This window comes from Engystomops pustulosus, chromosome 7 (genome assembly GCF_040894005.1).
Source record: "Engystomops pustulosus chromosome 7, aEngPut4.maternal, whole genome shotgun sequence".
Classification (NCBI taxonomy): domain Eukaryota; kingdom Metazoa; phylum Chordata; class Amphibia; order Anura; family Leptodactylidae; genus Engystomops; species Engystomops pustulosus.
The window spans coordinates 17,581,536-17,608,157 of NC_092417.1; the positions used below are offsets into that span (position 1 = coordinate 17,581,536).

The following is a 26,622-nucleotide window of genomic DNA, read 5'->3' on the forward strand; positions in this document are numbered from 1 at the left end:
GTGGCAGTGTATGAGTCTATATAGCGGTATTATATCCATGTGACTGTGTATGAGTCTACATAGCGGTATTATATCCATGTGGCAGTGTATGAGTCTATATAGCGGTATTATATCCATGCGACTGTGTATGAGTCTACATAGCGGTATTATATCCATGCGCAGTGTATGAGTCTATATAGCGGTATTATATCCATGTGGCAGTGTATAAGTCTATATAGCAGTATTATATCCATGTGACTGTGTATGAGTCTATATAGTGGTATTATATCCATGTGACTGTGTATGAGTCTATATAGCAGTATTATATCCATGTGACTGTGTATGAGTCTATATAGCGGTATTATATACATGTGGCAGTGTATGGCTCTATATAGCGTTATTATATCCATGTGGCAGTGTATGAGTCTATATAGCGGTATTATATCCATGTGGCAGTGTATAGGTCTATATAGCGGTATTATATCCATGTGGCAGTGTATGAGTCTATATAGCAGTATTATATCCATGTGGCAGTGTATAGGTCTATATAGCGGTATTATATCCATGTGGCAGTGTATAGGTCTATATAGCAGTATTATATCCATGTGGTAATGTATAAGTCTATATAGCGGTATTATATCCATGTGGCAGTGTATAGGTCTATATAGCGGTATTATATCCATGTGGCAGTGTATAGGTCTATATAGCGGTATTATATCCATGTGGCAGTGTATAGGTCTATATAGCGGTATTATATCCATGTGGCAGTGTATGAGTCTATATAGCGGTATTATATCCATGTGGCAGTGTATAGGTCTATATAGCAGTATTATATCCATGTGGTAATGTATAAGTCTATATAGCAGTATTATATCCATGTGGCAGTGTATAGGTCTATATAGCGGTATTATATCCATGTGGCAGTGTATGAGTCTATATAGCAGTATTATATCCATGTGGCAGTGTATAGGTCTATATAGCGGTATTATATCCATGTGGCAGTGTATAGGTCTATACAGCGGTATTATATCCATGTGGCAGTGTATAGGTCTATATAGCGGTATTATATCCATGTGGCAGTGTATAAGTCTATATAGCGGTATTATATCCATGTGGCAGTGTATAGGTCTATATAGCGGTATTATATCCATGTGGCAGTGTATAAGTCTATATAGCGGTATTATATCCATGTGGCAGTGTATAGGTCTATATAGCGGTATTATATCCATGTGGCAGTGTATAGGTCTATATAGCGGTATTATATCCATGTGGCAGTGTATGAGTCTACATAGCGGTATTATATCCATGTGGCAGTGTATAGGTCTATATAGCGGTATTATATCCATGTGGCAGTGTATAGGTCTATATAGCGGTATTATATCCATGTGGCAGTGTATAAGTCTATATAGCGGTATTATATCCATGTGGCAGTGTATAGGTCTATATAGCAGTATTATATCCATGTGGCAGTGTATAGGTCTATATAGCAGTATTATATCCATGTGGTAATGTATAAGTCTATATAGCAGTATTATATCCATGTGGCAGTGTATAGGTCTATATAGCGGTATTATATGCATGTGGCAGTGTATAGGTCTATATAGCAGTATTATATCCATGTGGCAGTGTATAGGTCTATATAGCAGTATAATTTCCATGTGGCAGTGTATAGGTCTATATAGCGGTATTATATCCATGTGGCAGTGTATAGGTCTATATAGCAGTATAATTTCCATGTGGCAGTGTATGAGTCTATATAGCAGTATTATATCCATGTGGCAGTGTATAGGTCTATATAGCGGTATTATATCCATGTGGCAGTGTATAGGTCTATATAGCAGTATTATATCCATGTGGTAATGTATAAGTCTATATAGCGGTATTATATCCATGTGGCAGTGTATAGGTCTATATAGCGGTATTATATCCATGTGGCAGTGTATAGGTCTATATAGCAGTATTATATCCATGTGGCAGTGTATAAGTCTATATAGCAGTATTATATCCATGTGGCAGTGTATGAGTTTACACAGATAGATATAACCCCCTCTTCGGATCTTCATTCTGTATCCGCCATTTAGTGAGTTAATGCATCTTCTTCTGTTCCTCCCTCATCTGCCCAGTAATCAGTACATCTCCCCGGCCTGTGTCAGTGACACACGTAGTACTTCATCCGCTCTGCTTTAGGAACAATCAGCGCTGTGGTCTGATGGTGCTAATTACAGATGGCGGTAATTAGTGCGCAGGTGTCCACGTTGTGACTCCTCGCTGTCTCCCTCTCGCCTTGTGCTGCTCCTGACACGACTAATGCACCGCCGATGCTACGACGCAGCTTGTGACACATTGGGGGTCATTTACTAAGGGCCCGAATCGCGTTTTTACGTCGCGCCACCCGAATTTTTCCATTTTGCGCCGATTTTCCCTGAACTGCCGCATTTAAATTAAAAAAAGTGTCGCTGGACACGCGCTTACCTGCACCTGGTGGACGTCGGAGGAACTGCCTTAGTATATCGCCGGAAGACCCGAATCCTCCACACAGAACGCGCCGCTGGATCGCAAATGGACCGGGTAAGTAAATCTGCCCCATTGTTTTCAGGGATCACATGGATAATAAGAAGGAAAAATCTGCAGCATGAAGCGTCAGCTCCTACAGATATTGCCGGGGGTTACTTAAAGGGGTCCTCCTAGTCACACAAAGGTCAATCCTGTATCTTGATTTTCCACCCAAAACCATCCATCAGTCCATGACGCTGACAGCAGCAGAGCAGGAGTGAGTTTATCGCGCAGCAGGCAGTGACCCATCCACTTGTATTGATGATTTTTGTAAGGACAGAGCTGAATGGGACAGCACCGGTATCCAGGGACAGAGATAACCAGGCATGTCCCAACTGTGGGGTCCCAGAGAGGAAATATATCAAGACCACAGAATATTTCAGGAGAGGGATATGCTGGTTTTGGCGAAGGCAGTGACCTGACTGCTTACACAGTGATATGACGTGAGGTTAGGGTTGTGTTTTACAGTCATAGCTGGGAGATGGTGCAGTCGGACCAGCAGAGGTTGTGGTAGGACCAGCCAGGGCTGTTGTAGGACCAGAAGAGTGTGCAGTAGGACCAGGAGATTCTGCTTTCCGACTAGCAGAGGTTGTGGTAGAACCAGCAGCAGTTGTGCAACAACAAGCAGAGGCTGCAGTCAAACCAGGAGAGTCAGCAGTTGGACCAGGAGAGTTTGTGGTAGGACCAACACGTCTGCAGTAAGACAGGACAGGTTTCAGTCGGAGCAGCAGATTTTGTGGTAGGACAAGGAGAGGCTTCTGTCGGGCTAGGCGATTCTGCATTCGGACCAGCAAAGGTTGTGATAGGACCAGTAGGGGGTGCAATGAAACCAGGAGAATCTGCAGTTGGACCAGCAGAGTTTGTGGTAGGACTGACAGGGCTGCGGTAGGACCAGGAGAGGGATCAGTCAGACCAGCAGGGTTGTGGTAGGACCAGGAGAGGGTGTAGTTGTAGCAGCAGGGTTGTGGTAGGACCAGGAGAGGGTGTAGTTGTAGCAGCAGGGTTGTGGTAGGACCAGGAGAGGGTGTAGTTGTAGCAGCAGGGTTGTGGTAGGACCAGGAGAGGGTTCAGTTGGATCAGCAGGGTTGTGGTAGGACCAGGAGAGGGTCAGTTGGACCAGCAGGGTTGTGGTAGGACCAGGAGAGGGTTCAATCGGACCAGCAGGGTTGTGGTAGAACCAGAAGAATGTTCAGTCAGACCAGCAGGGTTGTGGTAGAACCAGGAGAGGGTGTAGTAGTTGGAGCAGCAGAATTGTGGTAGGACCAGAAGAGGGTTCAGTCGGACCAACAGGGCTGCGGTAGGACCAGGAGAGGGTTCAGTCGGACCAGCAGGGTTGTGGTAGAACCAGGAGAAGGTGCAGTCGGACCAGCAGGGTTGTGGTAGGACCAGGAGAGGGTGTAGTTGGAGCAGCAGGGTTGTGGTAGAACCAGGAGAAGGTGCAGTCGGACCAGCAGGGTTGTGGTAGGACCAGGAGAAGGTGCAGTCGGACCAGCAGGGTTGTGGTAGAACCAGGAGAGGGTTCAGTCGGACCAGCAGGGTTGTGGTAGGACCAGGAGAGGGTTCAGCCAGACCAGCAGGGTTATGGTAGGACCCGGAGAGGGTGTAGTTGGAGCAGCAGGGTTGTGGTAGAACCAGGAGAGGGTTTTCACTTATGTCAATATATTAGCAGGGCGGTTTCATATTGTGGAGAAGGGTGCAGAGCCCCAAGCAGCACAGAGTATTTCAGGAGACGAGTGTACTGATCCTGTGAGAGGTAATGATCTGTCATTTTCTGGGGCAGAGTCATGATTTGGGCTTAGGGGTGAGGCAGGACTTGCCTCTACATAGGACACACCACAACCCTATCTCATGGCTTAGTGCTCCGCTTTATGGGGTGTAATGTAGGAGAAAATAGTGACTTGATCATGTGAGGAGTGAGTGGCGGGAGGCGATGCTCTGCGGCTGGAGCGGAGGAGCAATGTGCTGAGGCATCCTATAGACTGTGACCTAGATTCTGTGAAGCAGTCATTCCCATCAGCGCACTCGCACTGCTCCACGTCCATCCGATTTTCCTAGGTCCCTCACATGCGCCCGTCACTTGGCGTTCTGTGTGGGTGTGTGGATGGCTTGGTTCTTGCCCGCAGCAGGCGGTAACTTTCCACGCTGTTGGACGCACTCTCGGCTACGCTGCCTTTTTTTGGAACGTTTGGCAGGAAAGAGGCTGCGAAACGAATGATAGAAGGTTCTGCCAGAAAATCGCTTTCCTGTGCGCGGCCTCCTAATAGAGGCTCATCTATCATTCATCTAGATAAATGGATGCGGGTTGGGGGCTTCTTATCCACAGTCCCAGGCCCATTCAGATCCTGATCGTACACTAAACACTATTGTCTACCCTGAATATAATTTGCAGCCTCCACTCCTGGACCCCACACGCTTTTGGGCCTACTTTTGCTTTGAGGACCAGGATAGTGATTTCAGTCTTAAGGATCCCTCCTGTTTTCATCTTGAGGATCAGGACAGTTTCAGTTTTGAGGTCTAGGCCTGTGTTGCTCCTTAGAATAGGACGTTTCAGTCTTGAGTTCCAGGCCTATGTTGGGCTCGAGGACAGGACAGTTAGCGGACTTAGCATGTTTTGGCCTCGACTACCAGAACACTTTTTATCTCTAGATCTAGACTACTTTTGGTCTTGAGGACCAGACAATTGTTTTGGCCTTGAGGACCAGTACAGTTTCAGTCATGTGACCAAGCTTCTTTTGGCCCTCAGGGCAATGACTGTTTAGTATTAAGGACCAGGTTTGTTATATTTTGTTATACCCTTGAGGACATGCATAGCCTAGAGAACCAACCAGTTTCATCCTTCAAGGCAAGGACAGTTTCAGCCTTGAGTACCTAGAGAGTGTCTGTCTTATGAGTGGGCCTTTTCTGGCCTTGAGGACCAGGTCAGCGTCAGTCTCGAGGATTGGGCATGTTTTGGCTTTGAGGACCAGGAGAGTTTCTTGAGTAGAGAACAGAGACAGTTTATTTCCTTTATGTATATATTTTTGTTGATATTTTTCAGACCAGGACAAATTAGAGCCTTAGAAACTGGGCCAGTTTTGGCCACGAGAACCTGGGACAGTTTCAGGCTTGTGAACTGGACAATTGTAGTCTTGAGGATCAGGCCAGATTCAATAATGATGAGTAGGTATGTTTTAGTCTTAAAGGGGTATTCTCGTCTGGGCACTCACATTCAGTTTCACTAATCTTCCATTTATAAACATTTCTTCAATTGGATGTTATTAAAAAAAAATGTTCCTGTGTGAAGATAATTTCTCATAAATGTAGTCTTTCTGTCCCTTAGAAACCAGATAGCTTCCTCGGATACGACCACTTCACACTCTGGCAGCGGTGGTCAGACATGCGCTATTGAGTCCTGCCTGACCACCAGAATTCAGCAATCATTACCACAGGACGGCTGTGCGACATGTAGAAACTCCCGGACATTTTATATACAATAACCTTTTGTTTCTTTGTGCAATCACTCCAGCGGAGGTGGCCGTATCCGGGGAAGCCATCTCGTTTCTAAGGGAAAACATGGCCACATTTATGAGAAATTATCTTCACACAGGAACATTTGTTTTAATAACATCTAATTGAAGAAATGTTTATATATGGCAGATTAATGAAACTGAATGTGAATGCCCAGACGAGAATTCCCCTTTAAGGACTAGGGCTATTTTGTCCTTGAAGACCAGAACATGTATGGCCTGGAGGACCATGGCAGTTTGGACCTTGAGGACCGGAACATTCATGGCTTAGGGGACTGTGAAAGTTTCATCATTGGGGACTACACCAGGGCCAGGTTCACCCTTGAGAATGTGGCCTGTTTTGTCCTTGAGGATCAAGGCCATTCTCCAAATGTCTTTTTTGCTCTGTCATAACTTTTTTTAATTGTTTTGCTTGACATTACAGAAATATACTTTAGCAGATGCTTCCCATATGGGTATATACAGAGACTTAACGATGGCAGCTATGAATCCCCCAGGGAACAGTCAGGTAAATAACATTTTTTTATATAACATTTTTTGAAACTGGAAAACCCCTTCAACCATTATTTATATTACTATACTTTTCATGTTGCATCTACTATGTATACAGTATATACCAACATAGCTTGGGCAAAGTAGACCCTAAAAGTGCCCAATGGTCGGTGTGATGATCAGTATTGATCATGATGTTCAAAGAGTCAAACAACAGAGACCAGAGAGTCCTTTGATCCCTCGTCATCAGAGCAAGGCTGCAGATGTTTACTGGAGGATTTTGTCCTTTGTCCTATGGCACCGACACACGTTCTGATCTTCTTCTGTGGCATCATGAATGGGTTAATGTAAATCATCTTGAAGCATTAATCCTCTGCCGATTGTAATCCTCTGCTGATCTGCTGATTGTATAATTAGGACATCTACCGACAGGTGGGCGTCTTGGAGTGAAGTGACAGCACGGCACCGCCCATCTGACAATGAAGAACCAAATTAGTGTATTGAGTGGCAAGCTCTATGACGCAGATTACTCGGAAACGGTGGGGGCTAATTCCAACTTTCTTCGTTGATTCTCAGTCTAGGCTTCGCAACACCACCATAACCGATGTGTCAACGAGAAGCGAGAACCCACAGAGATCTCACCTGTGACTTCCTACATCTCCACCAGAGCTGAGACGTAGGTGGGAAGTAAAGGATGATCCGATGGTAGGAATATCCAAATGAATGATATCAGGGCTTCCCCTGCTGGATCTTTAGAGGACAAAGGATCGATGAAGAGAGCTGTGTGTAATGGAGATTGCTGACTATTCTGCTGGATCAATGGATATCCCCCCTCCTCGGAGAGGAGATTTGTAGGTCTCCCAAGTAGGATTTGAAGGTCGTTTGAAGGAGACTCTAACAAAAGTGGTGCAGAGGGAATTCAGTCTCATTAAAGGCAATGGTGATTTATGTATTTTGCTGCTATTCCCAGCAGGATCCTTGTGGAAGTGTTTAACTACTGAGATTTTTAATAACAGAGAGTCCTATAGTATGGAGTTAAACCGGGGATCCATTTTAAGCACCCTTATTGTAAAATAAAAGAGGGTTTCCTCTACAGGGGTCTTATCTATTTAGGATCCCCCACTCCGGAGAACCATTCCATTTCCTGCATTACATAGACAGCCAGTGAAATGAATATGTACTGTGTAATTCCTTACTTCTCCTGTGGAGGTGCTGTAGGGAAACAGAACACTTGCTGTAAGGTTTGCACATAGATTACAGCTGATCGCGGGGGGTCCACACTTTGAGATTAAGGGAATCCTCAAATAAAGAGAAGGATTTTTAAAACCTAACATTTCCCTGAAAAGTGAAGTAGCCCTCGATATGATCCTAATTCGTCCTTTTTTATACACTTCATTATTAAATTACATGTGTCCACAAAGATCCAAGAGTAGAAACCCATTTTAAGGGTTTGAAGAGGATTACACAAAGATAACATAATTATTTCCGAAAACAGTGCCACTCTTTGGTGCCTGATATTGCAGAAGGACATCATTCACCTAAATGTTATACCTTACAAAGCCCTGATATGAGGTTATCGACGTTTTTAGAGACAAAATTTTGAGTCAAAATTACAGCAGAAAATAAGGTGGTCAAACATTCACTTGATTTGGAGCTGCAGTTACTTGACTAGGCCACAGCATAGAGAATGGAGCTGTGCTCGAGAGAAGCTGATGCCAGGTGCTGGGCCCCACATATCAGACATTGATGATCTATCCTAAGGATGTATGTAGGTCTTCCATAGCTACAACACCACAAACCCCTTGAAACCTCTGGAAAAAAGATATGAGTTTGGTTTCTGGACTTAATGGGAGTCATTTACTAAGGGCCCGAATTTCTCTTTTTCGTCGGGTTTCCCGAAAATTACCGTTTTGCGCCAAATTGCCCCAGGTTTTTGGCGCACGTGAACGGATTGTGGCGCATCGGCGCTGGCATGCATGCAAAGGAAATCAGGGGGCATGGCCGTCCCTAAAACCCGACAGATTCGGAAAAACCGCAGTATTTTAAAAAAAAAAAAATGTGTCGCTTGACACGCGCTTACCTACACCCAGCATGGGATGGTGAACTCCGACGAACTCTGGCGGACTTCAGTGCAGCAGCGACACCTAGTGGACATCGGGGGCACTACTTTAGTGAATCGCTGGAAGACCCGAATCCTCAACGGAGAACGCGCCACTGGATCGCGACAGGACCGGGTAAGTAAATGTGCCCCATTGTGGCTGTCCTGAATTATCTCACCCTTCAGGGGAAATATTTAACCTGAAGGGTTAAATAGGCATAATACAGTGTGGGGTGTCACTGACGGAGCATTATACAGGATGGTTGGGGTCAACAAGGTGGCATTATACTGTTCAGGGTCATTATACAGTGTTGGAGGCCACTACAGGGCATTTCATTAGGCATTAATGGGTACCTCTAGGGTACCACCTACAGAGAAATATACGGGGAGGGGGGACAATTTTGATGGGGTTTGGTGTGTGCCAAAAAGTTTACCCTTGGATAAGTTGCATTAAATTTTTATACTCACAAAATTTCTACAACACTTTCGACACATCATACATTTTATCATCTGAACATAAGAGACTTACCCAGCATGCCCTTGTTTGAATCAGACAAACACATGTCCTTTTCTGCACTTGGCAGGACGAACCCGACTACAAAAATTTCTACCCCGTCAGCCATGAGAGCAAGTCCAAGGACGAAATAGAGAGTCCACTGGAATCTTCCATGTCCACATTCTTGAAGGATCATCTCGTACTGCTGGGCCAGCTCTTCCTTGTCCTTCTTTCTCTGACCTTCTATATCTTCAAAGTCTTTAAACTCGGTTACGAGCTGCTGGTTATCGATGATGAGGTCCCCTTTCATGGAGTCCGCTCTGGGGATGCCTTGATACTCGCCTTCGTAGATCTCATCATCCTCATCGTGGCCCTCGGTGGCGTCACTAGAACCTCCTTCATCGTCATTTAGAGGGTCACCACGGTAGTAGCCATCCTGAGGTGGATAATCGTCATCATCGTCTTCTTCGAATCTCGTATAAGAGCGCTTGGTGTACTCATCTTGCATCTTATCGACACCTTTTCCGACCTTCTTGGCCGCATGTCTTTTAACCTCTTTTGCAATGTCTTTGGCCCCTCGTATAAAAGCAGTCCGGTCTCTATAGGCATCATCCATGGTGACCGATGTAAAACTTTCTAACCTACTAATAAAATAAGGGGATTATGAATGTTCTTTTTGACCTCTTAACCTTCTTGGGTTCAGCACTACAATGGTGGACAGCTCCTCTTACGAAACTGTTGCTGAAGAGAAGATCATCCCAGTATTGTGGAATATTCACAGATTGAAGGTCTTGTTTATCCTCATACTCTCCAAATTGTAAAATCCTGGGTAAGAAACCTCTTAGCACCTGAAAAATTGAAGGAAAAAAAAATCATATATTAGTCCGGAAGAAAGTTGACCATCCAAAATTAGTTCTTAAGAGACACCATAAGTGGACAATGTGATCCTCTACGAGGAATTGAGATAAATGGGGCTTCGTATAGATGTGGATGGAGATCAGGAATAGGTATTTCTTCGGGACACTGGTGGTAGGTAGTCTACGGAGTGAAGTTAGGGAGAATATAGGGGGCAACATAAGCAGAAGGATTGGTGTTCATGTAGTTTAAAGTTATGTTGGGGTGGTCTAGTAAAGAGAAGGAAAGGAAAAATTAAGGTCTATTTTGTCAAAAAGGGAAAGAAGTAACCCACCCAAAACCTTAAAGGGGTTCACAATTAACTGCACAGGTTGACCACGTTTACTCCCACATTGATGAAAACTGATATTGTCCACTTCGGTGGCGTTGTAACGTGCATGGACATTCGACAGATGAGGTGAAGAGATTGGTGGTCGTGTATGTAGTGTCCCAGTGGCCGAACTTCGGCAATATATCAGGGAAACGGTGGAGTCGGTGGCGATGCGTCAGGATGAGACAACCACAGCTACGTGAAAGAGTAGGGGTCATTTACTAAAGGCCCGATTCACATTTTCCCAACGTATTACCCGAATATTTCCGATTTGCGCCGATTTTCCCTGTATTGCCCCGGGTTTTTGGTGCATGCAATCGGATTGTGGCGCATCGGCGTCGGCATGCATGCGACGGAAGTCGGGGGCGTGGCCGTACAAAACCCGACGGATTCGGAGACACGCACCCTACCTTCACCAAGTATAGGATCGTGAACTGCCTTAGTGAATCCACCGCAGAAAACGCGCCGCTGAATCGCGAATGGGCCGGGTAAGTAAATCTGCCCCAGTGTCTCACCCGTGGGGGGAGCAATGGTTGTGTAGGTGGTCACCAGCTTAGATGTACTCAATGGTCAGTATTCACTCTGGTTTGTGTGTATACAAACCAGTGGAAGCATGAAGATACCCCTAAGACCAGACATGTCCTGAACTATTGCGTGAGGTGCCCCAATAGGTCGGGTTCACTTAACAATATACACAAATATTTGCCACCATAGTGTTGTTAAGTGTGGAGGGGATGGGTAACATACAATCATTAAAAATTGAAACAAAATTGAAAAAATTCTGTGAAGACACATAAAATGCGGCTCATTTTCAAGCTTCTACAAAGAAACCACGGCGCACATGGACACGGGCCGGAAATACAAGGTCTACACAGATGGCGTCCTGGTAGGAAACGTACATTTGGCTGCAGTGTATCTCCCCGCTCATAAAGATAAACTATGGATATAATGGGCGACGTGTGCAGGCGTGACACCGTACACTTCCAGCAGGGGTGCGCTCACCATCTGGGAGGTTTACTTTACGAGACCATAAACCGCAGCAATGTATCTCCTCCCCACCTGCGCTGCAGACAATAGATGCTCTAATGTTGGCTACATTCACAAAGGACAGAAATCCATTGCTTTGCAGGGTATTATATCCACTATATGGTCTTATTATTTGAGACCTGTATGGCGGTATTATTTATATGTGCACTATTATTTATTATATAATAGTCGCTATATAGTTTCATTATGTGAGCTCCATATTGTGGTATTATTGATGCACTTAGTAGTAACTATATAGTATTTTTATAGGGTCGTTTTATAGCATTATTATTTACTGCTTTATAATGTAGCAAGTGCAGCACCTTATGATATAGTCAACTATATAAAATTGGTATATGAGCACCATATGGCGGTATGTTGTAAATACTGTACATGCAGTCAGGCAGTGCATGTAGTTATCATATATGCATCAGTATAGTGTACTGTATAGTATGTAGCACTATGTGATGGTATTGTGTAAAGCCCATGTATTAAATTATCACTGAGCACTGTATGGCAGTATTACTTTGACCCAGGACTACTACGTAAGCAGCCATTACAGAATAGTTATTAAAGAGTTTGCATACAGTTCTGTTATTTCAGCACTATATGGCAGTATTATTTAGTCCCTGCACTATTACTTAGGCAGGGCATGTATTTATTATACAGCCATTATACGTTTCAGTTACATATGTGCCGTATGGCAGTATTATTTAAACTCTGCATCTATTACTTAGGCAGGGCATGTATTGATTACACAGTCAATATACAGTTCTGTAATTTTAGAACGGTATGGCAGTATTATTTAGACTCTGCACTATTACTTAGGCAGGGCAGACAGTATAGTTTTTAGAGAGTTTCCATACAGTTCTGTTATTTTGCACTATATGGCACTATTATTGAGACCCTGCACTATTACTTAGGTAGGGCATGTATTTATTATATAGTCACTATACAGATCTGTTATTAGAGCACTATATGGCAGTATTATTTAGACCCTACACCAGTGATGGCGAACCTTTTAGAGACCGAGTGCCCAAACTTCAACAAAGACCCGCTTATTTATCACAAAGTGCCAACACAGAAATGTAATTTGTGATTTATACTCCCTTCTCTGTCACAGCTTTCATTGATAACAGCCCCTGAGGACACCAATAAAGCCGAAAATAGTCCCAGGTAGAGCTGTCACTTTAAAATACTCCTGTGCACAGCAAGTCCTGGGCTGTCTGGGACCGCAGGAAGATACCTGGAGTCATCTCTGGTGATGGCCTGAGTGCCCACAGAAAGGGCTCTGAGTGCCACCTCTGGCACCAGTGCCATAGGTTAGCCATCACTGCCCTACACTATTACTTAGGCAAGGCATGTATTGATTATACAGTTACCATACAGTTCTGTTATTTGAGCACTATATGGCAGTATTATTTAGACCCTGTGCTATCACTTAGACAGGGCATGTGTTGATTATACAGTTACTATACAGTTCTGTTATTTGAGCACTGTATGGCAGTATTATTTAGACCCTGTGCTATCACTTCGGCAGTTCATGTATTTGCTGTACAGTTGTTTGGGCATTGGTTGGCTGTATAATTTAGACACTACGTTATTATTTAGACAGGACATGTATTTATTGGTAGTCACGATATAGTATTTATTTGCCACAGTATAGCAATATTATTTATTTATGTGACGCCTAACGTGACCGAGTCACTATATGGCGGCATTATTCTTCTGGGGGCACATCTGCAGAATTAGTATATTGTGTAATGGGATTATATCCCGGATCTGTTAATGAACGCCTCCTTTAGCGATTTTTACGGTTCATCGATACGAACCATCATGTATTTACATAAAAAACATTTTCCTCAATTATCGGTGTGTAGCTTCAAGATTCGATTTCCTCATAATTTTCGAAGCTAAAAACAGATCTAAATAAATGAATACGGGAAACGAGCGGTTATTCCAGGCGCGTCGTCAGAAACGCCAGAGGACAAATCATGTAATGGCTCAGAATAAGCTGAGAGGAATTCATTTCACCGGGAAAAATTCATTATCCGGAGACAGGAGCGGAAGTCTATCGGCAGCCGGGGAAGAATTAAATGGTTACAACCTCTACCCACACAAATCCAAAGAAAAAACGTGAAATAATAACTTGATACACGGAATACTGCAGCTCCGTGCCCACACTTAAAGGGATATTCCTATACTTAAAGGAACGCTGGAAGACTGTTTGTCTGCCCTGGCAAAAATCCTGAGGAGAACATAGGGTTAAATTCTCTACCTCCAGTTTAATTTTTGTTTGGGGGGTTGTATATTTTGTCATAGGGGGACACACATTGCAAAATTGCTGAGAAGGTTCAGCTATTTCGGGTCATGCGCTATTTGCCTACGGTAGGGGGCGGAGCTCAGCGTGGCAAAACAAATATCGCATTCCGCAATAATTGTCACATTGCGGTGACATCTTAGCTGTGACTGTGGCATTTTGGTCCCGGCAATTAGTCCCTGCTGAGAAAATGGCAGCCATTACTATCACTAGAAAAAAAAAAAATGGCCTCATCATGTAAATGGCGGCCGGGTGTCAATGGAGCCATAAATTATGTACAGAATGACGTATGATTGTCTTCACCCTCACAGAAACCCTTTATGGCCACCACAGCAATGTGTGGAGCCATATACAGGAGCCAGCTGCTTGACACTACAGTAGCTATAGCAACAGGCCTGGAAGCCATTACACAGGGAGATAGGCCTCTATTTACTTCCTGTAAAAATAACCCCAAAATGGCCTCTTCAGGACATTTACTCATAAGGAATATCTATACTGTATATACAATTGTTAATGCTATCAGAGTGAATAATACAGGATAAGTAATGTCATGTATGTACACAGTGACTGCACCAGCAGCAGAATAGTGAGTGCAGCTCTGGAGTATAATACAAAATGTAACTCAGGGTCAGTACAGGATAAGTAATGTCATGTATGTACACAGTGACTGCACCAGCAGCAGAATAGTGAGTGCAGCTCTGGAGTATAATACAAAATGTAACTCAGGATCAGTACAGGATAAGTAATGTCATGTATGTACACAGTGACTGCACCAGCAGCAGAATAGTGAGTGCAGCTCTGGTGTATAATACAGGATGTAACTCAGGATCAGTACAGGATAAGTAATGTCATGTATGTACACAGTGACTGCACCAGCAGCAGAATAGTGAGTGCAGCTCTGGAGTATAATACAGGATGTAACTCAGGATCACTACAGGATAAGTAATGCCATGAATGTACACAGTGACTGCACCAGCAGCAGAATAGTGAGTGCAGCTCTGGGGTATAATACATGATGTAACTCCGGATCAGTACAGGATAAGTAATGTCATGTATGTACACAGTGACTGCACCAGCAGGAGAATAGTGAGTGCAGCTATGAAGTATAATACAGGATGTAACTCAGGATCACTACAGGATAAGTAATGTCATGTATGTACACAGTGACAGTACCAGCAGCAGAATAGTGAGTGCAGCTCTGGAGTATAATACATGATGTAACTCAGGATCAGTACAGGATAAGTAATGTCATGTATGTACACAGTGACTGCACCAGCAGCAGAATAGTGAGTGCAGCTCTGGAGTATAATACAGGATGTAACTCAGGATCAGTACAGGATAAGTAATGTCATGTATGTACACAGTGACATAAGCAACAGAAAATGCTTGTACTAATCCAGAGTGGAAGTCATTACTAATTCTATACTGGGTAGTCTCTGTGGTAGTGGTTGAGGAGATACTGGCTATCTCCTTCCTGCCAGTCCTACAGGCCAAACCAACCTTTCTGTGTAAATCCTCTGTCTGAGCTGAGTTTATGTGTAACATCAGTGCCATCTTATGGTATACAGTATATGTTTGCTAAATTAAATATTTTAATATTCAGAGGATCTCCCTGTCCAACAGCCTGCAGAGGAGACCAGCTCTACAGACAAGCAAAGTTCTTGATCTGAGTGGATTGGGAGGGGGTATAAGGGTGCCATGTCTCATCACTTTCTTTATGGGTCAGATATTAGCATAATTGAAAGTGTAGATAAACCCTGTACCCTGATAATCAAAACACATTGTTAGCACAAAGCATCTTGTGCAAAAAGAATAGCACAGAAGAATCAGGAAATGTCTTCTCTGCTAGAGCTGAATCTTACAGTGAGCAGTTAATGCAGGGATAGAAGCTAAAGCTAAATAATACTAAGTATATTTGCTCTGTAAGTGGTTAATAGTTATCTTTATCGTGTTAATGGGAACCTGTCATCAGAAATTGGCCTCCTAAAACACTACCAGTTTGTTGTCAAGCAGTTGAACAGTTTCTAAATCATGTTTCTTTTATGACCCGGCTTCGTAGCATTACCCAGAAAACCAACTTTAAAGTTAGATATATATAAAGTCAAGGAGGCGGAGAGTATAACATTAAGGTCATGCTCTCCCTGCCTCTGAACACCTCCTCCCATGTGATTGTCAACATCGACAGGACTTCAGGAGATCTGATCAATGATGTCCCTGGATGCAGGACCATCAATTACAGTGAAGGGAGTATTTTAACCCCTTAACGCTCTGCGCCGTAGCTCTACGGCGCAGAGGTATAGGGGATGTATGAAGAGGGCTCACGGGCTGAGTCCTCTTCATACAGAGGTGGGGGTTTTTGCATTTTGCACAAAACCCCCACCGCTAATAACCGCGGTCGGTGCCTGCACCGATCGCGGCTATTAACCCCCTAAACGCCGCCGGCAAAGTCGCCGGCGGCGTTTAAAAGACGGCGGCGCGCGGGCGCCGCCATCTTTTTTTCGATCGCCACGCCCCCGAACGTCATCGGGGGGCGGCGATCGGTTGCCATGGTAGCCTCGTGTCTTCTTTTGACACGAGGCTATCTGGCAGCTGCATATTCGTTACAATGAGCCAGTGGCTCATTGTAATGAATGTGCTGCAAAAATGCCATATATTGCAATACTGTAGTATTGCAGTATATGGTAGCAGCGATCTGACCATCTAGGGTTAATGTACCCTAGATGGTCTAAAAGATAGTGAAAAAAAAAAGAAAAAAAAAAGTTAAAAAAATTAAAAAAATCAATAAAATATTAAAAGTTCAAATCACCCCCCTTTCCCTAGAACGGATATAAAACATAACAAACAGTAAAAATCACAAACATATTAGGTATCGCCGCGTCCCAAAATGCCCGATCTATCAAAATATAAAAACGGTTACGGCCGGCGGTGACCTCCGAGGCGGGAAATGGCGCCCAAATGTCCGAAATGCGACTTTTACACCTTTTTACATAACATAAAAAATGAAATAAAAAATGATCAAAATGTCGCACAGACCTCAAAATGGTAGCAATGAAAACGTCGCCTCATTTCGCAAAAAATGACCCCTCACACATCTCCGTGCGCCAAAGTATGAAAAAGTTATTAGCGTCAGAAGATGGCAAAAAAAATTTTTTCTTTTTTGTACACATTCGTTTAATTTTTGAAAATGTATTAAAACACAATAAAACCTGTTTAAATTTGGTATCACCGCGATCGCACCGAACCAAAGAATAAAGTAGGCATGTTATTTGGAGCGAAGAGTGAAAGTCGTAAAAACTGAGCCCACAAGAACGTGACGCACGTGCGTTTTTTTTTCAATTTTTCCACATTTGGAATTTTTTTTCAGCTTCGCAGTACACGGCATGTTAAAATAAATAACATTGCGGGAAAGTAAAATTCGTTACGCACAAAATAAGCCCTCACACAGGTCTGTACACGGAAAAATGAAAAAGTTAGGGATTTTTGAAGTTGGAGAGCGAGAAATGAGGCGAAAAACCCTCCGTCCTTAAGGGGTTAAGGCAGGGAAATCTTGACTTCAGTGTTAAACTCTCCGCCTCCTTGACTTCATAAAACCAATTTTCATCACTTCAAAGTTGATTTTCTGCATGATGCCACCACACAAGGCCATCTAGAAGCTGCTCAGCTGCTTGACAACATACTGCTAGTGGTTTATTATGCCAATTTCTGATGACAGATTCCCTTTAACATCACTAGGGGATTTAAGATTTCTTTCCTGGACAAACTCCTATAATAATAGTTGTTCTGCTTTAGTTCTGGCATTTAGTGTTGTAGAAGAGTTACAGAGTGAAGTTATTTAGCTTTGACATTAAAGAGACAAGACTGAGTAGAACCAAGCCCTCCCTGAAGGGCTGAGGAAGAGTGTTCCAGCCCCTGCATTAAAGGGGATAGTCTGAATCCTAGGGCCAGCCTTGCTACCAGCCTTGCTTGCCACCAGAGTTATTCGCTGTTGGACAATAAGCAGATTTGAGTTGGATCTTTCAGTTCCTTATCTAGACACTTACCTCACCTGGTAATGCCCCAGGAGAATCCCTACCACCATGCGGCCTGCTTGCTTTCTATCAGCCCCCAATTGGTGTGGAGAGTGCCCTATGCCAGGAGGAGCTACGTGAGAACCAGTGGCGTAACTGGAAGCTGATGGGCCCCAGCGCAAAGTCTGTGCCCGGCCCCTGACTACAATGTATGGTGTATAGTACTAGTCTTCTCATATGGTAAAGTGACAAATGATGGGCCCCCTAAGCCTCTTGGGCCCAGGAGCGACCGGACCCTCTGTACCCACTCAAGTTACGCCCCTGGTGAGAACCAGCTAGGCCCTAACCATCCAGCCACCTGCCTCCTGAATTACTATTATTACCCCATACTGATCAGTGTTTTATTTCCATTACATGAGATAATGTAGTGATTTCAGGGCAGGACCTTCACCTGACTTCTGCCCATAATTCTCTGCACTACATTCAGCCTCTTCCCCAGCCTGTCATTGCTGATAACAGAGAACAATAGATTGCATTGACCTACACAGCATATGGAGATAAGATGAGACCCCGATACAAGATTCTATACATTCTACAATACAGGTTTTTCCTTTTCATGGTGACTGTTATCCCAGAAACTATTGGGGGCGGCGATGTACTTCTTCCACACAATGTAATCATTTTTAATATTCGTTTTCATCTTATTCTGGAAAATTTGAATGTTTCAGTTCAATGTGTGACCACTCCGGGCAATGGCCACCATGAAGGGCTGAGGGGAAGGAAAATGCAAAATACGACCTTTAAAATTTACAGAATATTCTCTATAATGAAGGCATATTCTCCCTATGTACTAGAACTACAAATCCCATCATGCTTTGTCTAGGGTGTTTGAGAAGTGTATTACATGGCCTACAGGTGAATCCATAGGGTCTGGGGGCTCCTGAGCTAGGTGGGCCCCCAGCCCCTGTATGAGAAATGCATGGCAGAGGTCGGATGCTGTGGGGTCAGGGTTTCCTTACTCTCAGAGCCAAGAAGACTTAACCTCAAGGCAAGTGTCAGAGAGTTACTGACGCGACTACCAGGACAATAGCAGATCTTTTTTGTTCTATAGGCACTGTACATCCCGCTTTAGGACATAACTAGCACACAACGTGTGCACATCACTTATCCATGAGCTTGATGGATACAGGAGTATTCTTGAGAATTGAGGACTCCCCTCTCTTCTGGGACACAGGGAGGTCTCCTGGGGATAGTCATTGACAGGAAATCATAGACCACCCTTTTATTTAAGCCATTATGCAACTAAATTAATTCAGATGCCAAATAATTAAAGGCGTTGGCCACTTTTCAGTAGATCTCTTCCACTGGAGATACCCCTGCATGTATATGCACCTGTGTCTTTGCCTCCTGCTCTCACCATTCTTCCCTCTTTATATATACAGCTTCCTCCCTCAAGGTCGTCCTCATGGCACTAAAGTAAGTAGCAGGACTGCTGAATCACTTGATTAACATTCAAAGATTATTATTATTAAGGCAATAAAGGCACACGGGTAACTTATGTAAAAGAGTGACCAACCCTTTTCATTGAGGCCTTAGTAAGGAACCCAAACCAAAAACCATATATAAAACAGACTCAGGGTCAGACCTCTGAACCAGACCCAAAATTAGACTACAAAAATGCATGTTTTATAAAAAAAAACCCTGCTCATTGCTTCTCTCATCTGCACACATCTCCATTCTTTAGGGCCTTCATTGGGTTCTGATACCTTCATCTGGAAGCATACTCATATATAAATGGGAGGCTCCCGAAATGAGGCAGGGAACTCCTGGAACCCTGGAAGATCAGCCATTAGGCTTTTAGTTTTAGTATTATAAGTGACTTTATGTGCAAGTTAGTGATGTGTCATTTACAAACAAACCAGCTCCAAGAGCCGCCTCTTGTTCATGAACGATGTGAGCTGGCTCACTTAACCCCGCCCCTAACCGGCCTACCACTCCCCCTTTGACCCGATACAATCAGGTTAAAAATGGAGTGGCGTGGGTGATTGACTGGCCTGCGGCTCCCTATTATATATTTAATAGGGAGCTGATCAGGAGCCAGAAGAGCCGGCTCTTCTTAGTGAGCGGAGCCTAATGAGCCAGCTCACTAATGAGAGCTGGAATTCCCAACACTAGTGCCAGTCCTGTCCTAGTGATGACTTGTAGGGAGTCCAGGTCACATAAAGAAGTATGGGGGGGGGGTGCCATTCATAAAAGGGGTGTGGTCACCATAGAAAAATTTAGTTGCGCCTTCTGCACATTCCATTCCGGAATTTTACAAGTGCGCTTATACTGTACTAGACTATGTATGCTGCGCCTTCCGTCTTGGAATGCTGGGACATGTAGTCACCGCAGTTAGAGCCGTACACATTTCCTACCTGCCTTATCACCTACACACGAGGTTTTATTATGCGACTGTCAACTGCAATATTTGTAAAGCATAAAAAGTGTTGTGTGCACTGCGTATCTGCGGAGAATTATAATGTAGAGCGGAGCAGGAGGTTGGGGGAGGGGGAGTCAGCTGCAGCCCGCAGCCCTCCACACTGCTCTGTCTCCTTCAATCTTATCTCGCTGTGCCAGCCCTGGGTCCCTGCGCGGGCGGCTATCATGTGACTGCAGGGCCGCTCTGCTAATACATTCACTTGTACTATCCATAGGGGCTGCAGTCCTAATCAGACCCTGGGGAAGGGCCCTAAGGACCTGTAGTTACAGTCACATAGACAACACTATGACAGTATTATAATGAGGTGGGGGAGGCTAGAGGCACGGAGAGGGTTAAGTAAGGGGTTTTTGTTATGTTTACATCCCCTTTAATAACACAATAGTCCGAGGGCCTTTGAATAGAAGCCGGATAATACACACAGTGATGTCACAGTACAGGGATAATACACACAGTGATGTCACAGTACAGGGATAATACACACAGTGATGTCACAGTACAGGGATAATACACACAGTGATGTCACAGTACAGGGATAATACACACAGTGATGTCACAGTACAGAGATAATACACACAGTGATGTCACAGTACAGGGAAAATACACACAGTGATGTCACAGTACAGGGATAATACACACAGTGATGTCACAGTACAGGGAAAATACACACAGTGATGTCACAGTACAGGGATAATACACACAGTGATGTGACAGGGCAGGGATAATACACACAGTGATGTCACAGTACAGGGATAATACACACAGTGATGTCACAGTACAGAGATAATACACACAGTGATGTCACAGTACAGGGATAATACACACAGTGATGTCACAGGGCAGGGATAATACACACAATGATTCACAGGGCAGGGATAATACACACAGCGATGTCACAGTACAGAGATAATACACACAGTGATGTCACAGTACAGGGATAATACACACAGTGATGTCACAGGGCAGGGATAATACACACAGTGATGTCACAGTACAGAGATAATACACACGGTGATGTCACAGTACAGGGATAATACACACGGTGATGTCACAGTACAGGGATAATACACACAGTGATGTCACAGTACAGGGATAATACACACAGTGATGTCACAGTACAGAGATAATACACACAGTGATGTCACAGTACAGGGATAAAACACACAGTGATGTCACAGTACAGAGATAATACACACAGTGATGTCACAGTACAGGGATAATACACACAGTGATGTCACAGTACAGGGATAATACACACAGTGATGTCACAGTACAGGGAAAATACACACAGTGATGTCACAGTACAGGGATAATACACACAGTGATGTCACAGTACAGGGAAAATACACACAGTGATGTCACAGTACAGGGATAATACACACAGTGATGTGACAGGGCAGGGATAATACACACAGTGATGTCACAGTACAGGGATAATACACACAGTGATGTCACAGTACAGAGATAATACACACAGTGATGTCACAGTACAGGGATAATACACACAGTGATGTCACAGGGCAGGGATAATACACACAGCGATGTCACAGTACAGGGATAATACACACAGTGATGTCACAGGGCAGGGATAATACACACAGCGATGTCACAGTACAGAGATAATACACACATTGATGTCACAGTACAGGATAATACACACAGTGATGTCACAGTACAGGGATAATACACAAAGCGATGTCACAGTACAGTGATAATACACACAGTGATGTCACAGTACAGGGATAATACACACAGTGATGTCACAGCACAGAGATAATACACACAGTGATGTCACAGTACAGGGATAATACACACAGTGATGTCACAGTACAGGGATCATACACACAGTGATGTCACAGTACAGGGATAATACACACAGTAATGTCACAGTACAGGGATAATACACACAGTGATGTCACAGTACAGAGATAATACACACGGTGATGTCACAGTACAGGGATAATACACACGGTGATGTCACAGTACAGGGATAATACACACAGTGATGTCACAGTACAGGGATAATACACACAGTGATGTCACAGTACAGAGATAATACACACAGTGATGTCACAGTACAGAGATAATATATACAGTGATGTCACAGTACAGGGATAAAACACACAGTGATGTCACAGCACAGAGATAATACACACAGTGATGTCACAGTACAGGGATAATACACACAGTGATGTCACAGTGCAGGGATAATACACACAGTGATGTCACAGTACAGGGATAATACACACAGTGATGTCACAGTACAGGGATAATACACACAGTGATGTCACAGTATAGGATAATACACACAGTGATGTCACAGTACAGAGATAATACACACAGTGATGTCACAGTACAGGGATAATACACACAGTGATGTCACAGTACAGGAATAATACACACAGTGATGTCACAGTACAGGGATAATACACACAGTGATGTCACAGTACAGAGATAATACACACAGTGATGTCACAGTACAGGGATAATACACACAGTGATGTCACAGTACAGGTATAATACACACAGTGATGTCACAGTACTGATATAATACACACAGTGATGTCACAGTGCAGGGATAATACACACAGTGATGTCACAGTACAGAGATAATACACACAGTGATGTCACAGTACAGGGATGATACACACAGTGATGTCACAGTACAGGGATAATACACACAGTGATGTCACAGTACAGGGATGATACACACAGTGATGTCACAGTACAGGGATAATACACACAGTGATGTCACAGTACAGAGATAATGCACACAGTGATGTCACAGTACAGGGATAATACACACAGTGATGTCACAGTACAGGGATAATACACACAGTGATGTCACAGTGCAGGGATAATACACACAGTGATGTCACAGTACAGAGATAATACACACAGTGATGTCACAGTACAGGGATGATACACACAGTGATGTCACAGTACAGGGATAATACACACAGTGATGTCACAGTACAGAGATAATGCACACAGTGATGTCACAGTACAGGGATAATACACACAGTGATGTCACAGTACAGGGATAATACACACAGTGATGTCACAGTACAGGGATAATACAAACGATGTACACAATGACATATCAGTATAATAAAAGTAAGATAAAATACAATGTAACAGACAAGGAGTAACACACAATAATAAAGGGTTCAACCGCGATGTTAAATGACATGGATCACACACAGTGATGTCTCAGTACAGGAGAGGCCAATCACAGGCTGAGGTGGATCATTGCCTTGGTCTGTGATTGGCTGCGCGTTAATGTAGAGAATCAGTAATGAAGTATTCATTATTGTAACCCCTTAACATATTTAGGGGACAAGAATTTTTAAATGTATCTAAAACATGGCTACACCAGACTCCTTGTACAGTGCAGGATGCTGCGCACAGTAGCAGGATTGTGAGTGAGGCTCCGGGGAGCTGCCTCCTATTTCCAGCTTGACCCCATCTGATGCAGTGGGAAGTGCACACACAGCAATATTTTATCTCCAGCTATAAATATCCCTGCAGATTGTCGCCTAATCACGAAACGCTCTGACGGCGGGAGAACATCTTATTTTTTTTTTTTCCTTCGAAAAATTAGTCTCGCCGGATTGTATATCTGGAGTGGATTCACCAGAGGCGGATATGATTAGCATTGTCTGCGTCTGTATATTATTATAATATATTACATTATAGAATATGCGGCAATTATTATCAAGTCAAGTCCAAAATCCTCTGCTGATTATCAAGTCTTAAAGGGATCCTCTCCCCTCTCCCAACCTGCTTTCCTTATGGAAATATATGAATAAATGGAGGGGGGGGGAGGGGTTCTCGGCACAGTTTGATAAGGTCCAATCAGCGTCCAATCACTGAATGCCCATTTGGCAAGAGGAAAGATAACACCCACTTGTCAATTTATTTGAAAATCTGTAGGAGGAATAATTGAGAATATGATCAGCGCTGTATGGAAAGTTTTATTCCATAGATACAAATATCTAAGGAAAGGTACTGGTACGTCATAAGGCCATTAAGGGAGCATGGAGAGGGTTCAAGGGCTGGTACCTATCACAAGTGTCAACGCATTCAATGCCACCGTAATTTTAAACCTGTACGTGGGCGCCGCCATCTTGTTTTGGATCGTCGCTCCCTGTGATGTCATCAGAGAGTGACGATCTATTCCCATGATAGTCTGGAGTCTGTAAGAGGGGATTGATAAGAGTGATGGCACGCTGTCATAGATCCATAATAAAATCATCATATACTGCGATACTGTGGTATTGCAAGATATAGTAGGAGTGATCAGACCCCCTAGGATTAAAAAACCCTAGTGGGAATTAAAAAAAAAGGGGAGAAAAAGTCCAAATCATAAACATGTTAGGTATCGCCACATCCTAAAAGTCCCAATTTATCAAAATATAAAAACTGTTATAAAAACTGTAGTATTCCAGTGTATGTTAGAAGTGATCAGAACCCCTAGGGTTAAAATACCAAAGGGGGGCCTAAAAAAAAAAAAAAAATTCAAATTATAAACATGTTAGGTATCGCCACATCCTAAAAGTCCCAATCTATCAAAATATAAAAACTTTTATAAAAATTGTAGTATTGCAGTATATTGTAGGAGTGATCAGACCCCCCCAGGATTAAAATACCCTAGTGGGCCTAAAAAAACAGTCCAAATAATAAACATGTTAGGTATCGCCACATCCCAAAAGTTCTGATCTATCAAAATATAAAAACTGTAGTATACTAGTATATATTAGAAGTGATCTAGGGTTAAAATAGCAAAGGGGGCCTAAAAATAAAAATCAAATTTTAAACATATTACCGTAGGTATCACCACATCCCAAAAGTCCCGATCTATCAAAATATAAAAACTGTTGTTCCCAGCATTTAACCCCGTAACGGAAAATAGCAGCCAAAATGTGCAAAACGCCGCTTCTTTGTCATTCCGCCACATAGAAAAATTGCATAAAAAGTGATCAAAAGGTTGTACAGTCCCCAAAATGGTAGCAATGAAAACATCATCTCGTCCTGCAAACAATGACACAGCTCTTTACACTGTAGTAAACAAGTTATTAGCATCAGAATATGGCAAAACAAAGAATGTTTTTGGGTAGAAAATATAACTATATAAATTTGTTACCCCTGTGATGGTTCCGACCCAAAGAATAACCCACAAGAAAATGGCACAGATTTTTAACACATTCTTTTCCTGCTTCCCAGTACAAGGCATGGAGTATAAAATGATGAAATATAATTTGTTATGCAGAAAATAACTCCTAATACAGCTCTTTACATGAAAAAATAAAAGAGTGATGGGTTTTTGAAGGGGGGGAGTGAAAAATGGATACACAAAGTTGAAAAAGGGCTAAGTCGTTAAAGTGTTAATACAGTAACATTTTTTTTATGGGGGGGGGGGCAGAAAAGAAGTTTTTTTAATTCTTTTTCCTGCAGTCAAAGTCAGTTGTAGATACAAAAAGAGAACTCGAAAAAATTAAAGGACAAATAGGTAGCAATAGGTAGTCTAATTAGCATATTGGGTGTAGGAACCAACAACATTGAATGTTCACGAATGGTAAAATTCTAACTGTGCTGGAATGAGTGGACGGGTAAAGCTGGTTGATGACGGTGGTGGGAAATCCTCCTTAACATGGAAAAAATTATCTATGGTTTAGGAATTAAGGAGCAACATAGCTATTGCCCTCTACTCCCGCAATATTCACAGATTGGCCTTATGTGTATGGGGGTCTCCTAAGGATGCGCCAGCTAGGAGGCAAGTTGAGCCACTCGCCTTAGGCGGCACCAACTGAAGGAAGGTGGCGGCAACAACAGTGGCGCAGTCAACTGCTACAAAGCAGGACCTAACAATGGAAAATAGTGTCTCTTCACACCAGATGTCAGCACAGTTATGAGACTACTTGAAGGACTCACATACTACAAAAATAACATGATATATTACTATTGGATTGGAGGGAGGGGCGCACCGTTTTATATTTCGCCTCATGCAGCAGAGAGTGTAGGCTCAGCCCTGGGGCCGCCCCAATTTCTGATGATGTCATAGGACATGTCACATTTCATTCCAGAGAACCCTTTAGGTCAGTTTTTCAGATGCAGTTTTTGGAGCCACAAGTCGGTGCGGATCATAATGGGTTGAGACAAATAACGGAAAGATTCTGCTCCTCCTCCTACTCCATTTCAGGTTTGGGCATCAAAAACTCCATCTGGATAACTGGACATGTGGACGCACCCTTTAAGATCAAGACTAAGATAAAACGAGGGCCTAAACGGCAGCAGTATATCCCTTCCGACTATGAAATGACCTCTGACCTTTAGATGCACCATAAAAATTGACAAATATTCCCTTTGCATGCAAATGAGGAGAGGATTAGCTTCTATGTTAATTAGGTTTGGAAACGGAACAGCTCGGAATCTCTCTCG

General features: G+C 43.3%; 1 protein-coding gene across 1 annotated transcript in view; it reads right to left on the reverse strand.

Moving 5' to 3' along the window:
• SV2A (synaptic vesicle glycoprotein 2A) overlaps nt 1–26,622 on the reverse strand; it is a 112,410-nt gene that overhangs the window by 55,814 nt on the left and 29,974 nt on the right. Inside the window, exon 2 of the mRNA XM_072114983.1 lies at nt 9,158–9,972. Within this exon, the coding sequence (XP_071971084.1) occupies nt 9,158–9,740 (583 nt within the window). The 5' untranslated portion in view covers nt 9,741–9,972. The remainder of the gene's footprint in view (nt 1–9,157; nt 9,973–26,622) is intronic.